Source organism: Bos indicus, chromosome 26 (assembly GCF_029378745.1).
Source record: "Bos indicus isolate NIAB-ARS_2022 breed Sahiwal x Tharparkar chromosome 26, NIAB-ARS_B.indTharparkar_mat_pri_1.0, whole genome shotgun sequence".
Taxonomy (NCBI): Eukaryota; Metazoa; Chordata; class Mammalia; order Artiodactyla; family Bovidae; genus Bos; species Bos indicus.
The window spans coordinates 35,186,881-35,203,743 of record NC_091785.1 but is presented as its reverse complement, the minus strand read 5'-3'; the positions used below and the strand labels follow the sequence as shown (position 1 = coordinate 35,203,743).

Below are 16,863 nucleotides of genomic sequence, written 5' to 3'. Positions count from 1 at the left end.
CTCAGTTGGTTTTGATTCACATTTCCCGGATGTTTAGTGATGTTGAACTTCTTATAATCTGCCTGATGGCCATTTGTATGTCTTCTTTGAAAAATATCTACTTATGTCCTTTGCCTGTTTTTTAACTGGGTATATTTGTGTGTGTGTGTGTTGAGATGCTTGAGTGCCTTATATATTTTGGACAATAACTCTTTATTAGATACATGTTTTATAAACATTTTCTCCCATTTCTCAGGTTGTCTCTTTATTCTGATGATTATTTCCTTTGCTATGCAGAAGCTTATTAGTTGGACACAATCTCATTTGCTCTTGTCTGTGCTTTTGGGCTCACATTCAAAAAAATCACCGCCCTGACCAATGTCAACAAGACTTTTCTGCATGTTTGCCTCTGGAAATTTTACAGTTTCAAGTCTTACAGTGTAAGTCTTTAATTTATTTTGAATTTTGTATATGGTATGAGAAAAAGAATCCACTTTCATTCTTCTGCATAAGAACATCCAAAATCATTTATTGAAGAGATTGTCCTTTTCCCATCCTGTATTCTTGACACCTTTGGCAATCATCAATTGATCATAAATGCATGGATTTATTTAGGGCTATTATAATGTGTCTTGGTGAAGATCTTTTTATGTTCAATCTGCTTGAGGTCCTTTGGGATTAATGGCTCTGGATGTTCATTTCCTCCTCCATATTAGGGAAGTGTCCTGTCATTATATCTTTAAATGAGCTTTCGAACTCCCATAAAGCACACATTGATTCCTTACGGTCTACAATAAGTTTCCTAGGCTTTCTTCACTTTTTTTTCATTCTCTTTTTTTGAACTCTAGGTAATTTCAAATGACTTGTATTTGAGCTTGCTGACTCTTTATTCTGCCTGATAAAGAGTCTGCTACTGAAGTTCTGTGTGGAATTATCTAGTTCAGTAATTATGTTCTTCAGCTCCATTAATTACTCTTGGGTTCTTTTTTTGGTCTCTCGGTCTTTGTTGAACCACTCAATTAACTCTTCTTTCATATACTGTTTTCCTAATACTGCTAGGCTGTTTATCTGTGTTTTCTTATAATTCACTGAGCCTCTCCCATTGGTTATTTTGAATTCTTTGTCAGGCAGTTTGTAGATCTCCATTTCTTTTGAGTCAGTTGTTACTGTTTAGCTGCTAAGTCATGTCCAACTCTTTGCAACCCGAGGGACTGTAGCCCTCCAGTCTCCTCATATCCATGGGATTTTCTAGGCAAGAACAGTGGAGTGGGTTGCCATTTCCTTCACCAGGGGATTTTCTCAACCCAGGAGTCAAGTCCATGTCTCCTGCATTGGCAAGCAGATTCTTTACTGCTGAGCCACTAGAGAAGCCCTTACCCGTGCTTTACTTTGTTCTTTGGTAACATCATGTCTCCATGATTTTTCATGATTCCTATGGCCTTGCATTGGTGTCTGCACATGTGAAGATGTAATCACTCCTTCCAGTCTTTACAGATTGGCTTCAGTAGGGAAAGCCTTTCTCCAGTCAGCCTATCCAGGGATTCTGGCAGACTGTGTGGTGGGGTCTGTGGCAAGCTTACTGTTGAAGTCCTCAAGTGGGCTGCCCTTGAGGACAGCCTAGGCCATGGGTAAGCAGGCCTAGAATTTGGATCCAGAGGACCTGTCTGGTGCCTGGGTTCAGAGGGACAAGCTTGGACCCTGGGTCCACTGGAGAGGGTCTGGTGTTTGGGTCTGCATGGACAGACTCAGAACCAAGGGCTCCATAGGGGCAAGCCTGGAACTGGAGCCAGGGTGCAGGCCTGGATCCGAGGTCTGAAGGGCTCACTATGGCACAGGGGTCCACTGGAATAGGGCTGGTGTGACTGAGTACAAAGTGGTGGGTCTAGAACCTAGTCCACAGTGCCAAGCGAGCAAATTCGGTCCACAGGGGTCAGTCTGGAGCCTGGATCTGCGGGAGCCACCCAGAGGCATGGATCCACAGGGCTTACCTGGCACTGAAGCAGGCCTTGAGCGTAAATCCACTGGGGCCAGTCTGGTGCTCAGGCAAGCTGGGCACCTGGGCCCACAAGTATGGTCCTAAGGCTGCAGGGGCTAGCCTGGTGCCAGCGTCCACTGGGACAAGCCTGGCCCTGAGTCCATGAGATAGGTGTGATACCTGTGTCCATGGGGGTGGGCCTGGTATCTGGGATCACAGGGGAGGGCCTAAAGCCTGAGTCCCCTGGAATGAGCCTGACCCTTGGTCTGAAGAGGCCAGCCCAAGGGAGGACGTGGATCTTAGGTTTCCTAGAGCCCAGGAATATATGGGGGCTGGCCTGGACGATGGGTCTGTGGGTACCAGTCTGCAGCCTGAGGCCACAGGAGCCAGTCTGGCACTGGGGTGTACCTGGCGCCTGGGTTCACAGGGAAAATCCACGCACTGGGGTTCATTAGAGCAGAGCTGGGGGTGGGGACCACAGCAAAACCAGTGCTCATTTCATCCTCTTTCCCCTTTTCAGAGGGTATTTCTCACTAAATTTCACTGTACTGTGGAGGCTTAGGGGAAGGATGATGCAGGTAATGTGGAACTGTCCTCTCTACCATTTTTAATCAGTCTTTTCTTATTTCTGAGTTCCCTCTGCCATTCCTGATGCTATAACCTTTCGCCTGGACTCCTGAGCTTCTGGAAAGGTATTTTGTATATGGGTAATTTGTTAAATCAGTGTTTCTGGGAGGGAATGAGTACCAGAAATATCCATTCTACCATCTTGCTAACATCATTCCGAAACATTCCCACTTAAATACACATAATAATACATTTATGTTTGAAGTTATTGAGTTAATAATATTATATTTTAATGTGAAGTGGTTTCAAAACTCCACATCATCTTTTTTTTACATTACTGACTGTCAGGGTAGAGAAAAATATGTTCCTCCACTGGGTCTTTGACAATATAGAAAGAAGTAAGACATATTAATTCAGTATTTATTCTAAATATGTTGTACAAATGGTCCTTGAGAGCTTCTAAAGAACTAATACAATTATGTAAAGTTTAAAAATAAAATAAAATTAGAAAAAAAAATTATGCATAAAAAAAAAGAACTTGTAGACCTTGAAATGTATACAGTGTACAAATATAATGATTTTTACACATAAATACTCAACGAATATTTCTTAAATAAAATTAAAGTATTATTAACATTCATTAGGGGCTTCCCAGGTGGTTCAATGATAAAGAATCCACCTGCCAAGCAGGAGACACAAGTTCAGTCCCTGGGTCAGGAAGATCCCCTGGAGAAGCAAAGAGCAACCCACTCCATTATTCTTGCCTGGGAAATACCATGGACAGAGAAGCCTGGTGGGCTACAGTCTATAGGGCTGCAAGAGTCAGACAGAACTTCGTGACTAAAGAACAACAAACATTCATTAGAACAGATCTCATATCACCCAGCAAAGTACTGTACATATCATAGGTAGATAATAAATTTTGCTAAACAAGGCCAGTAGAACAGAGATAGTTATTTTCTAACATCCAGTTTTTGACAGAGACAGTGCTTAATAAATAATGTTTTCTAACTATAAAAACACACATGCTGCTTTGTCTTGTGACCATCGTATATTTCATACATTATTTTCAATATATTTTGATAACAAAAAAGCTATACTATTTTTATAGTTCTTGATAATAACAGCAGGAATGAATCCAGCACAGATATTTCAGATGAATAATTGTGCTTTACATTATAGCAACTCTGCCTGTATTTCCAAACTATCTATAGTAAAGACAAGTCATTTAAAATGAAACATTTTTCTCTAAAATCGTCATGATAAGAATCTGCAAGGAAGAAGAGAAGAGCAGGAAAATAAGCAGTTGATAAAACATTTAAAGTAACTATTACCCAGTAAATGAGCTGGACAGGCAGTTGAGAAACAAAAGATAAATTACTATATTATGAAAATTACTGTAGCACACCATAAATCACTGCAACATTTCATTAGCCATTGCCAATAAGTAAATGATCATTTGACCCAGGACATCTCTTCAAAGGGCATGAATTTGTCAGTCTCCATTTATGATGGAAGGGTTATCTTAAGTTTATACAAGTGCAATGACTCAGGGTATAATTCACTTTCTATAATGATACGTTTAATGCAATATCACCTTGCAGAAAATTCCACCTTTGAAATTTTGCTAAACTTCATATTTCTAATGAAACAAAACATTTATTTACAGAGAAGGATAGTCCACAAACTATTGAATCTAAGTTCATCATGCATTCAAATTAATTGTTGGCCTAATCTTTATGATTTATAAACATAAGCAAGAAAAATAAGCAACTTGAAGAAGTCTTGAAATGTGAAGCTTCTAAAGTAGTGCTTTTTAAGATTATAATGTAAACACTAAGAATAACATAAACAAAGGAAAAAGCAGTTGAGTTCTAATGCCAGACACTGTGCTTGTTTGTGCTTGTGCTCAACTGCTCAGTTGTGTCCAACTCTGCAACCCCATGAACTGTAGCCTGCCAAGCTCCTCTGTCCATGGGATTATCCCAGCAAGACTGCTATAGTGGGCTGCCATTTCCTTCTCCAGGGCAACTTTCTGATCCAGGGATTGAACTCATGGTCTTCTGCAGCTCCCTCACTGGCGGGCAGATTCTTTATCACTGAGCCACCTGGGAAGCCCAAAGCCAAACACAAGTACTTTTCTAAAATTCAAAGAATGTGGATCTACCAATAAGAGGCTCTTTGTAAGCTAAATATATTCAGTAGAACTAATGTCCAAATATTCACTGATAACTACCCCTCAATTTTGTAATGAAAACAATGAAGTGCGTGCTAGTACAAAAATGCAAATAGATCCTAAATTATGTTGTATGCTCCATATGACTAAAAACAAAACTACAAATACTACTTTGTTACATTTTTCTAAAATATTTTTTAAAATGAAGAGATCTCTCCTAGATGATACCATGTGCCTCTTATCCTCAACTATAAGGCTGCTGCTGCTGCTGCTGCTGCTGCTGCTGCTAAGTCGCTTCAGTCGTGTCCAACTCTGTGCAACCCCAGAGATGGCAGCCCACCAGGCTCCCCCATCCCTGGGATTCTCCAGGCAAGAACACTGGAGTGGGTTGCCATTTCCTTCTCCAATGCATGAAAGTGAAAAGTGAAAGGGAAGTCGCTCAGTCATGTCCGACTCCTAGTGACACCATGGACTGCAGCCTACCAGGCTCCTCCGTCCATGGGATTTGCCAGGCAAGAGTACTGGAGTGGGGTGCCGTTGCCTTCCCCGAACTGTAAGGCTAGTAGCTCTCAAACAAGATAAATTGAGAGAAAAACAAAATCAGAGGTATTTCTCTGAATCCCTACAAATATCTTTATGTACTACTGGCCAACTCCAAGTCTTGCAACAAGTAACTAGGGTATTATTCCAGGAAACTCCTTAAGTTGACATTACATGTCAGATATCTATCCTCTAACTGCATATATCACCCTGTGTGCATTTATCATTGCAATTATCACACTTTGGTATAATTGGGTTTGTCTTTCTCCTCCAAAAGCTCTTTGACAACAGTAATTGTTTTTAATCTCTACATTCTCAGCAAGCAGAAGACTGCCAAGTACCCTGAGGGTGCTCAATAGATATATACTAAATGAATGAAGATTAGCCCATCCTTTCCAGAAAAATAGCTTCAGTTCACACAAAAATGGTTTAATAATACAAACTGAATTATTATAGTTTTTCTTTACCCTATTAATATCAAGCATTTAATATATTGGTTAGACAACCAAGTATCATATTGTAATGTCCATGTAAAATTTTTGAGTATTTATAAAAACTAAGGATACATTACTTTGCCAACAAAGGTCTGCCTAGTCAAAGTTATGGTTTTTCCAGTAGTCAGGTATGGACGTGAGAGTTGGACCATAAAGAAAGCTGAGCACCAAAGAATTGATGCTTTCAAACTGTGGTGTTGGAGAAGACTCTTGAGAGTCCTTTGGACTGCAAGGAGATCCAAACCAGTCCATTCTAAAGGAAATCAGTCCTGAATATTCATTGGAAGGATTGATGCTGAAGCTGAAACTCCCATACTTTGGCCATCTGATGCGAAGAGCTGACTCCTTAGAAAAGACCCTGATGCTGGGAAAGATTGAAGGTGGGAGGAGAAGGGGATGACAGAGGATGAGATGGTTGGATGGCATCACTGACTCAGTGGACATGAGTCTGAGCAAGCTTTGGGAGCTGGTGATGGACAGGGAAGCCTGGCATGCTGCAGTCCATGGGATCACAAAGAGTCAGACATGACTGAGTGACTGAACTGAACTGAACTCAAGGATATAAATTATCAATTTCACGAATGAAAGGGAAGACTTTTGACTCTGTACAGATATAAAATGTCATTAGAAATTAAATTATCCATATCAATACTCATGAGAAACACACACACTAATATCACCACAAAAATTGTGGTAGGCAGTAATAGTGAATTGAATATTCATACAAACATTTCAAAAGGGTATGTGCTTAAGTGCCTCTAAATTTTTTTAATATTTATACAAAACTGTTAAGTCACTTTTTAAAACTCACTTATTCCCTTGTTATTATCAAAAGGAAAATCCATAACATATATTCATATTCTTTAACATAAATCAGGAATGTTCTTAAGAGGAAAAAGATCCTAGTATAATTAATGGAGATGGGGGAAGGTTTTGTAAAATGGAAAAAATATAAATGACCCAATCAAAAAATGGGCCAAAGAACTAAATAGACATTTCTCCAAAGAAGACATACAGATAGCTAACAAACACATGAAAAGATGCTCAACATCACTCATTATCAGAGAAATGCAAATCAAAACCACTATGAAGTACCATTTCACACCAGTCAGAATGGCTGCAATCCAAAAGTCTACAAGCAACAAATGCTGGAGAGGGTGTGGAGAAAAGGGAACCCTCTTACACTGTTGGTGGGAATGCAAACTAGTACAGCCACTATGGAGAACAGTGTGGAGATTCCTTAAAAAACTGGAAATAGAACTGCCTTATGACCCAGCAATCCCACTGCTGGGCATACACACTGAGAAAACCAGAATTGAAAAAGACACATGTACCCCAATGTTCATCGCAGCACTGTTTATAATAGCCAGGACATGGAAGCAACCTAGATGCTCATCAGCAGATGAATGGATATGAAAGCTGTGGTACATATCCACAATGGAGTATTACTCAGCCATTAAAAAGAATACATTTGAATCAGTTCTAATGAAGTGAGTGAAACTGGAGCCTATTATACAGAGTGAAGTAAGCCAGAAAGAAAAACACCAATACAGTATACTAACGCATATATATGGAATTTAGACAGATGGTAACAATAACCCTGTATACGAGACAGCAAAAGAGACACTGATGTATAGAACAGTCTTTTGGATTTTGTGGGAGAGGGAGAGGGTGGGATGATTTGGGAGAAGGGCATTGAAACATGTATAATATCATATATGAAACGAGTCGCCAGTCCAGGTTCGATGCACGATACTGGATGCTTGGGGCTGGTGCACTGGGACGACCCAGAGGGATGGTACGGGGAGGGAGGAGGAAGGAGGGTTCAGGATGGGGAACACGTGTATACCTGTGGCAGATTCATGTTGATATATGGCAAAACCAATACAATATTGTAAAATTAAAAAATTAAATAAAGTGGAAAAAATTAAAACATCAGTTTGGGGTAAATATTTTTCTATAGACAATATCAATATTAACTCTTCATTGAATAAATTCATTTAGTTACCTAAAAATTCATTATCTAATTAATGATTCCTAGAGATAGTAGTAATAGCAATAATGGAAACATACAAAAATAACAATCTTAAAAATGCAAACAATAATAATCATAAGTAAACACTTAAATAAAATTTATATTCTTCACATACAACATCTCACTTATTTCTCACAATAAACATTAGTTCAGTTCAATTCAGTCGCTCAGTCATGTCCAGCTCTTTGCGACCCCATGGACTGCAGGACGCCAGGCCTTCCTGTCCATCACCAACTTCTGGAATTTACTCAAACTCATGTCCATTGAGTCAGTGATGCCAACCAACCATCTCATTCTCTGTCATCCCCTTCTCCTCCTGCTTTCAATCTTTCCCAGCATCAGCATCTTTTCAAATGAGTCAGTTCTTCACATAAGGTGGCCAAAGTATTGCAGTTTCAGCTTCAGCATCAGTCCTTCCAGTGAATATTCAGGACAGTAGCAAATAACTATCCCAGGTTACAGATGAGGGACATAGGGCTGTGGAAGTTAACTTGCTACTAAGTTGTAGAGATAAGCAATATTTCCAGATTGCCTGCTCTCCATCAGTTTGATACTTAATGCATCATTTGTCCTCAATGTTGTTTAAAAATCAGTTATATCAAAAACGTATCACTTAACTAATTGGTGATATATGTTCTGAAAAGTTTTCAAACCAAAACAATCTCCACTGCACTCTACCAAGACTCCTTGCCCAAATAAAAGTCATAACTTAAGGTCAAAAAAAGTTGTTGAAATCTAATACCATTTTCAAAGCAATACTGTCATACCTCCATTAGTGAAAGTTGCTCAGTCATGTCTGATTCTTTGCAACCCCATGGACTATATACAATCCATGGAATTCTCCAGGCCAGAATACTGGAGTGGGTAGCCTTTCCCTTCTCCAGGAGAATCTTCCCAACTGAGGGTCTTGAATTGAATCCAGGTCTCCCACATTGCAGGCAGATTCTTTACCAGCTGAGCCACCAGGGAAGCCCCAAAATACTGGAGTGGGTAGTCTATCCCTTCTCCAGGGGATCCTCCCGACCCAGGAATCAAACTGGGCTCTTCTGCATTGCAGGCGCATTCTTTACCAGCTGAGCTATCAGGAAGCCCTGTGTAGAAATCATGCCACCTTGTGGATTATTTGCCCTATGGTGTCTATATGTGTGTATACATTTTAAACACTGGGCAAAAGTGTACATACCTCAGATCTGAGGTATATATTACTGTTCAGCTTTATCACTTAACTAATCTATACTGAGCTCTAATTTTACTTTTGACACAAAATACAAAAATCTATAATGATGCTATGACAATTTACATTAGCATATTTCAAGTATATATTTGAACTAAATAAGGTATTTCAAAACTAGATTTAGTAAGCTATTTCTAAATCTCCTACTTAAGCTATTCTTAAGTGTTGACTATACTTCTTCTTTTATTTGATGTATGTGAAGTGAAAGACATTCAGTCATGTCCAACTCTTTTTGTGACTCCATGGACTGTAGTCCACCAGGCTCCTCTGTGCATGGGATTCTCCAGGCAAGAATACTAGAGTAGGTAACTATTCCCTTCTCCAGGAGATCTTCCTGACCCAGGGATCAAACCTGGGTCTCTTGCACTGCAGGCAGATTCTTTACCGTCTGAGCCTCCAGAAAAGCTCCATCAATTGATGCATGATTGACATATAATATTATCTTAATTTCCAGAACTCAAAATAATGATTCAATATTTGTATACATTGTAGAATTATACGTCTAGTTAACATATGTCCCCATACACAGTTTTTTGTGAAGATTTTTAAGATCTACTCTCTCAGCACATTTCAAACATGAAATACAGTATTATTCACTATAGTCATCACATTGTGTATTATAGCCTCATAGCTTATTTATTTTATAATTGTAAGTCTGTACCTTTTGACTGCTTTCATCCATTTTGCCCACCCTCCATCCTTACCTCTGGCAAATACCAAACTGTTCTATCTGTGAGCCTGGTTTTTTAGTTTTTAGCATGTTTGTTTGTTTGTTTTAAATTCACCATATATGTGAGATCACAGAGTACTAAAATCTTGCCATTGGCAAGAACATGGATAGATCTAATTTAAATAAGTCAGGATAAGAAAAATACCATATATTTTTATATGCAGAATCTAAAAGAAATCCAAGAACAACATGTATCACAATAAATACAAATATCAAATCATTATGTTGTACACCTAAAACAATACAATGTATAATATAATCTACTCAATTTTTTCAAATGTCTTCAAGACACTTCAAGTAAGTATATGAACTAAGATATTTCAAAACTATGTTTTGTAAATTATTTCCAAATCTCCAACTTAATCTGTTCTTAAGGGTTGACTATATTTTAACATCCCAAGAACAGCAAATAACTACTATGGATTCCTATTAAAAGTTTATTGTAAAATGATATTTGATACCATTTCCAAGCAAATAGTCCATTTCTATGGAAATATTTTCCATAAAACAGTTTTCAAGGAAATTAAAAATGCTTCCAAGTGTTGTATGTTCCAAATCTTCCATATACTTTAATGATCTGTTTAAGTCCAGCTAACTACTTGTATATTATTTCAAGCATATCTATACTAAGAGGATAATTCAAAATTTTAACCCTCAGAACATATACATAAACACACATACACACAAATACACCTATACAAATATTGCCAATATGCTGGTCTAGTGTTCTGATTGTAAGAGACATCCTAAGTTACAAGAATAATAACACTTTAAACAAATTATTAAATTATACACACAAGTTTTAAAGTATATTTATTCATATGAGATGACTTTTTGCTAAGGTAATGCAATGGTTTGCTGAGCAAAACATGAGATAAGCAATTTAGAAAATTACCAAACTACCAAATGCTGTGCTGTGCTCAGTCACGTCCAAATCTTTGCAACCCCGTGGATTGTAACCTGACAGGTTCCTCTGTCCATGGGATTCTCGAGGCAAGAATACCGGAGTGGGTTGCCATTTCTGTCTCCAGGGGATCTTCCTGACCCAGGGATCGAACCCACATCTCTTGCATCTCCTGCATTGGCAGGTGGATTCTTTACCACTGCCACCTGGGGTGAGGGGCATATTACCAAATACAAGTACAGAATGAGCCCCCTGACTATTGACTATTGAAATGAGTTCTACTTTCACTTCCAAGGTTTATTAAAAATAACGTATTTAAAAACAATTTAAATACATTATTTTTAATAAACCTTGGAAGTGAAAATAGAAACAGAATGACTCACTGCCAATAGCTATATGATTATAAGCATATTCCCATAATAAAAACAAATACAGTTGTTACCTGTTGTGTATACTTCTGTATTTCATCCAGTACAAATTCTACTTCTTTTGAAGTTGTTAATGAAGCAAGATTTCCACTAAGATTATAGCAGTAAAGTTTTGCATTGTCATAGTTTTCTCTACTGGAATTAATTCTAAGACAAGCATCCCCGACGTGAATCCATCCTTCTCCACAAAGATGAGCTGTCAAAAAAAAAAAAAAAATCATGTCTTATTTTTTGATTATCCAAACACATGCATATTTTTCAATTATTTCGGAATGCTAAATAAATACAACTTCTAGATTTGCTTAAATAATTTTTATGATAAAATGTAAATATATCCTTGTGTTATACTAAGCAAAATGTGACTACTATTTTGGTGAAGAATAAGAACAGAAGATCCTAATTTTTTCTCTATTAAACATAAGAAAAGCTATGGCTCTGTAACATCAGTCAAAATCTGCTGACTGTTAGGTCTTCTGTGTAAATCTAGTGTATTGATACACGGTTTCGCAGCAAGTGAAATCACTACTGCATTTATATGTCGCAAGGTTCACTTTATACAAGATCACTTCAGTAGAAAAATAACCAGCACACAACAAAAGCAAAGTTATTCCTACAAGTGTAGCTATTAATAACCGTCCTCTGGGCTACGGAATTAGATTAACTAATCTCCTTAGCCCAGGTGTACTATTTTGATATAAGCTGGGTTCTTTGATTAATTATAATTATGGGGCGAGAAGTCTCATTTCATTTATGCTTCGTAAAGAATTTGCTTTCAAATATTTATTTTTACACAACCTTTCAGGTCTTTTGAAAGTTTAAACATACTATTCAGTAACAGTGGTTTATCCTTAGGCTCCAAATTGAACTTAAAACAGTATCTATTTTCTAAAACACAGACTTATAGATTCAATATAAAGTTATGCTCTAAGACACATTAACACTGAGGTGTTTTATTGACACACCAATCTGTGAAGCTTGACTTGAATATCCGTCAGTTTCATATCACTAAATATATCAGTGCCTCTTGCCCTTTCAGGTTGGATGCATCAGTTCAGTCTTATGGAATTATTATAAAGCAGCAGTTCTCAAACATTTTGGTCTCAAGACCCCTTTAAACCCTTAAAAATTATTGAGAATGCCACAGATTTTTCCTTATACATTTTATATCTATGGAGCTTGACCATATTAAAAATTAAAACTAATCTTTTAAAAATACATGTATTTATTCATTTAAAATTTTATTACAAACCTACTCTTCCAGTTTCTGGGATGTCTTGCCCCTTAATGCTATTATTACACACCCAAAGAGGACGTATTAATATCTTCACATTTTCTCCCTGAGAAAGTAAAGCTGACGGTTTTAAATTAGGCCCTTGCCATCAAAAATTGAGATGGGTTGATAAATGAACAGGGGATGGATAGGCAGAGAAATCAGAGATAGAGCAGAGTAAAATGTGCATCGTAGAATCTAGGGTGTGGTTACTGAGTGTCTTCACTAGAATTCTATTTTTTCATAAAAAAAAATCATAAAAAAATGTTTAAAATTTTTCATTAAAAAATGTTAGGGAAATACATAACAAAATAAGTAGCATATTTAATTTCTCTTAATTACAGTCTCAAAAAAGTAAAAGAGTTAAGAGTGTGGCTTTGTTCTAATTTCTGCAAATCCCTTTAATGTTGGTTTAACATTCAATCTATTAGAATCATACACTATGTAGCCTTTGGAAAACTATTAATACGGAGTAAACCTACAACAGAATGAGAATTACAAAAGCACACACTATCTCAGTATTACAGGGCCCTTTGCTTCTTGAATAACTACTGTCCTGTTAAACTAGGTAATGAGAATAACACACAGTGCTTGGAACACAGTAAGCACTCGATACACCACATTCACTCAGCAAGACTTCAAACGCCTCTGTTTCCATTTTCAGGCTACACACACAGCAATCTTCCTTGTCTTCTGAAATCTAAACTACCAGCTCACTTCAAGGAAACAGCGCAGGAGTTTTTGTTAAATTTCAGCTTTTTCTTTCCTTACTGAATCAAGGAAGGATTTACATTAGTTTTGGTTATCTTTTGTTTTATAAGATCAAAAATACTGGTTAATGAATCGTACAAATGCAAACAACGCACGGGCCTTTGAGGCTAAAAACTAAATCAGACCACTAAACCAAATGTGATGTCTTAAGTTTCTGTAGTTTTGAGCACCACCTCAACTTTAGGATACTAGCTAATTTTTAAAATAGGTTAAGCTTGATAAATTCAAATTGCCAGTTTCACAGGAGATCAATGGAAAAAATGCAATTCACAAATTTTCATGGAAAATGGCAATTACTACAGACTAAGTTCTCCATTTAGAGCATTCACTTCCTTGAGACAAGCTGAACAGAAACCAAACTACATATAATGCCAAGCTGGCTCTTAGTAAATATGAATACAGAACAAGGGGAGTTGGTGTATAATAAAATAGCTTATTATATTTATTATTTGCCAAAGTAATAACCTGGTCAAGTACAACCCTTAGGCCAAACCAAAATATTTTCCCAGGCAAGAGTAGATGGGTATTACTAAATATAACTTCAGTATTGTTTTCCCAAATTTCCACTGGTAATCAAATTTTCTTCTTATTGAATAATATTCCTTTACATATACATTCCTTCAATCAACTCTAATTTTAGTCCAGGATTTACTTCGTCTTTTTAAAGAAACTTTATAAGTATTTTTATTGATCTACATGTAGCTTTTAGACTTTAACGCTTACAAATTATTACTTTCAAGTTTAGTGTGATCTCACTATTGCTTCTCAAATCTTGCCTACCGCATTAATATCCTCTAAATTACTCAAAATGAACACACATGCAAACATCGTTATTTAAAAGCTTAGTACATAAACAAACTTCCAAAATCTCAATGGTACTTTTAAAGGCAATCTAATTTTTATTTTATTACATGGACTTATAAGAAAGACTTAAATCCTATGATGGGATTTTCCAACACTTTCTAGAATTACATAGGTTCAGATATTTTTCAATGAAAAAATGAAAAAAAAACAAAAAATCATGAGGTAGAAACAGGCAAAAAACTGAACAGAGATAAACACCCAGTTACTAGTCCCCTCTACCATTTACAAGTCATGCACTTTTTTAAGCAGGTCATGTAGCCAGTCTCAGCTTATCTGTATAACAAGAAGATGGAACTGGTTAAATATCTATACAAGTTTTTGATTTTCTGATTTTCTCTTTCATAAATACTTAGGGATCTACTAAGAAGAATGCTAACTGTAAAAATAAATTGAAATTTATTTTTCAAATGAGTTTTGTTCTGGTTTACAGAACTTAAGCATCTCATTGAATCATATAATAATTATTATAAATGTTACCATTTCTAATAAAAAAGAACAGTCAGTAAAAAACTGCTCCTGGAATTTAAAAAATAAAGGGCACTTAAATCCAATATGCCAGAATGTTAACATTGTTAGATCTGGATATTAATCTGAGTACTTACTATTTTCTATGTTTTTAAGATATAATTTTTTAATTGAAAAGTATTCTGATCAAGTCAACAGTAATAAACAGCAGATACCTTGAAAGTCTTAATGGGAAACAAATGTATAAATCTTTCTTGTAGAAACACTGCTATCTTTACTCCAATACTATGTTTATTTGCTACTGATTTAATTTTAGAAAATGGAATATTCTTACTAAACGTTCTTTACAAAAATAGCATTCATCTGTGGACTATAAAACCGATTTACCAAATGTAAATCTTTACCTGGTAGAGCCTGGCACTCTTGCTGTCGCTGATCCCACTGGCAATTCAAGTTTAGTGAACAGCTTTTACAGCTAGTAAGTTTGTTACAAATCTGCTCATTTCTCACATGGCATTTGGTATAGTTTTTCACAGACTATAAAGTTAAAAGATAAAACACGTTACCTTTCGCCTTTGTACAGTAATGACTCATGAAGTGAGCGTAGACATAAATCACCTGGTGAACTTTACAACACAGACTTCTAACACCAAACCCAGTTCTACTGAATCAGAATTTCTTATTCATTTACTTATTGAAGCAAAGTTCTTAGATTTAGAATGTATGCTTATTGAAAAAACAAGCAAATTACACAATCTGAAACAGAAATCAAGTAATGAAAACGTATTCTATTGAATCTGATAACAGGCTTCCAATTCAATAAATAAAGCTGATGAACAAAGTCATTTCTCTCAATGATCACATCAAGGAATTCTAGTCATAATAAAACCATCATGCAGACTCCTGGGAATGAAGTGGAGTGGGGTGCCATTGCCTTCTCCAGGAAATAGTGAGAAGCAAAAGTTAAAGAGATACTTTATCAAAATCCAATACAATCTAAAATGATAAATTATTTTCTCAATAACTCAAACTAAGTTTACTTCCACATACATTAAATAACAGTTTTGGTTACTTCCACAGACATTAAATAATGATTTTGGTTAACTGATGTTTCTCCTGTGTGTATCTATCACATTTCCTCAATAAAGGTTGAAAAGAACCTGCAAAAGTTACATTTTGATCAGTCCTATTACACAACTACTCATATTTCAACTAACTTCAGGTCTAAGAGGTTGAAGGTTAAAGGTCGAAAAACAAAACAAAAGGCAACATAGGAACTTTGGTGTGAGTTCCCTATGTAAATCAAGGTTTGGTATTTCACATGATGTTATCAATACCTGTGATAACGAAAATCAGATTCTTTGGGCTCAACTCTTCTTGTGACTCATTTTTGAGAAAAAAAAAAAAAAAACACAAAGGTTTAAAAAAGAACATGCTGCATCATAAGCTCCCTTTCCTTTCCAGAGGTAGACACTCTTACCTGAGGCTTTCTCATGTAAGGGTGATTAAATATTTCTTTTCAACCAAAAAACTTGCCAATTAAAATTTACTTATAATTTCCCATACATAAAAATGGTTGAAGAAATTTTTATCTTATTCTTCCTTTAAAAAATTCACATAAGATACATTTTTTAAAGCCCAAATTGTACTGCAAGTCTTATTCAACCACCATTTTCATTACGAACATGCAAATTTTCTTGATGTTATTTTTCTGACTCAAAGCTTTTTTTTCCTCATATAGCATATAAATCTTAGTATTATTTTATAGGATTACTATACTTCCAAATGTTTGTCACATAACTGAAAACAAATCAATTTACTTGAATCATCTGATAAATAAAGTAGTCTATAAGAAAGACAAGAGAATAGCTAAACAACATATTAGAATAAGAGAAAGAATGAAAACTTAATGCCAATCTTTAGAACAGCAATGGTAGAGTCACCATCGAAATAACTCTACTGCTCTTCATAACAGTATCATCATTTATTGATGCTGAGCCAGTACAATAGATGAAACTGCATTTCCATGACACACAAGGTCAATTTATTCAATAATAGAAGAAAGCTGACTGCTACTCTGAAACATGGCTGGCATTTTTTGGCCTAATGAACCAGATGCACATTCATAAACAGACTATGAAGAATAACCCAGTACTCTACTCATCTTCACCCTAATATATCTAGATGTAAATTTAAAATGAAAATCTGCCAGAAAAAAGCAGTTATTTGGGCTATTAGAGCGCAAAATATGCAACTTGCCGTAAAAATGACTAAATAATGAAACAGAATATCAATGGACATCATTTATGTTAAAATCTCATAGACCCTTCTGTATCTATTAGCATTTGGTTTATTTTAATCACCAGACATTCTGATAAAACTGTCCAAAAGACACATTACATCAAAGTCTAAATTATAAGAGACTTCCATC

At 36.2% G+C, this 16,863-nt stretch overlaps 1 protein-coding gene across 3 annotated transcripts in view; it reads right to left on the bottom strand.

Annotated features, from left to right (window-relative positions):
- The window catches only part of ATRNL1 (attractin like 1), an 808,308-nt gene that overhangs the window by 627,550 nt on the left and 163,895 nt on the right, over positions 1–16,863 (bottom strand). For all 3 annotated transcript variants that reach the window (XR_011564298.1, XM_070780901.1, XM_070780902.1), the window contains 2 exons: positions 14,837–14,969; positions 11,077–11,258 (listed from right to left, as the gene is read on the bottom strand). Coding sequence is in view for 2 of the 3 variants with exons in the window: in XM_070780901.1 (XP_070637002.1) it covers positions 11,077–11,258; positions 14,837–14,969 (315 nt within the window). In the remaining variant the exon portion in view is untranslated. The remainder of the gene's footprint in view (positions 1–11,076; positions 11,259–14,836; positions 14,970–16,863) is intronic.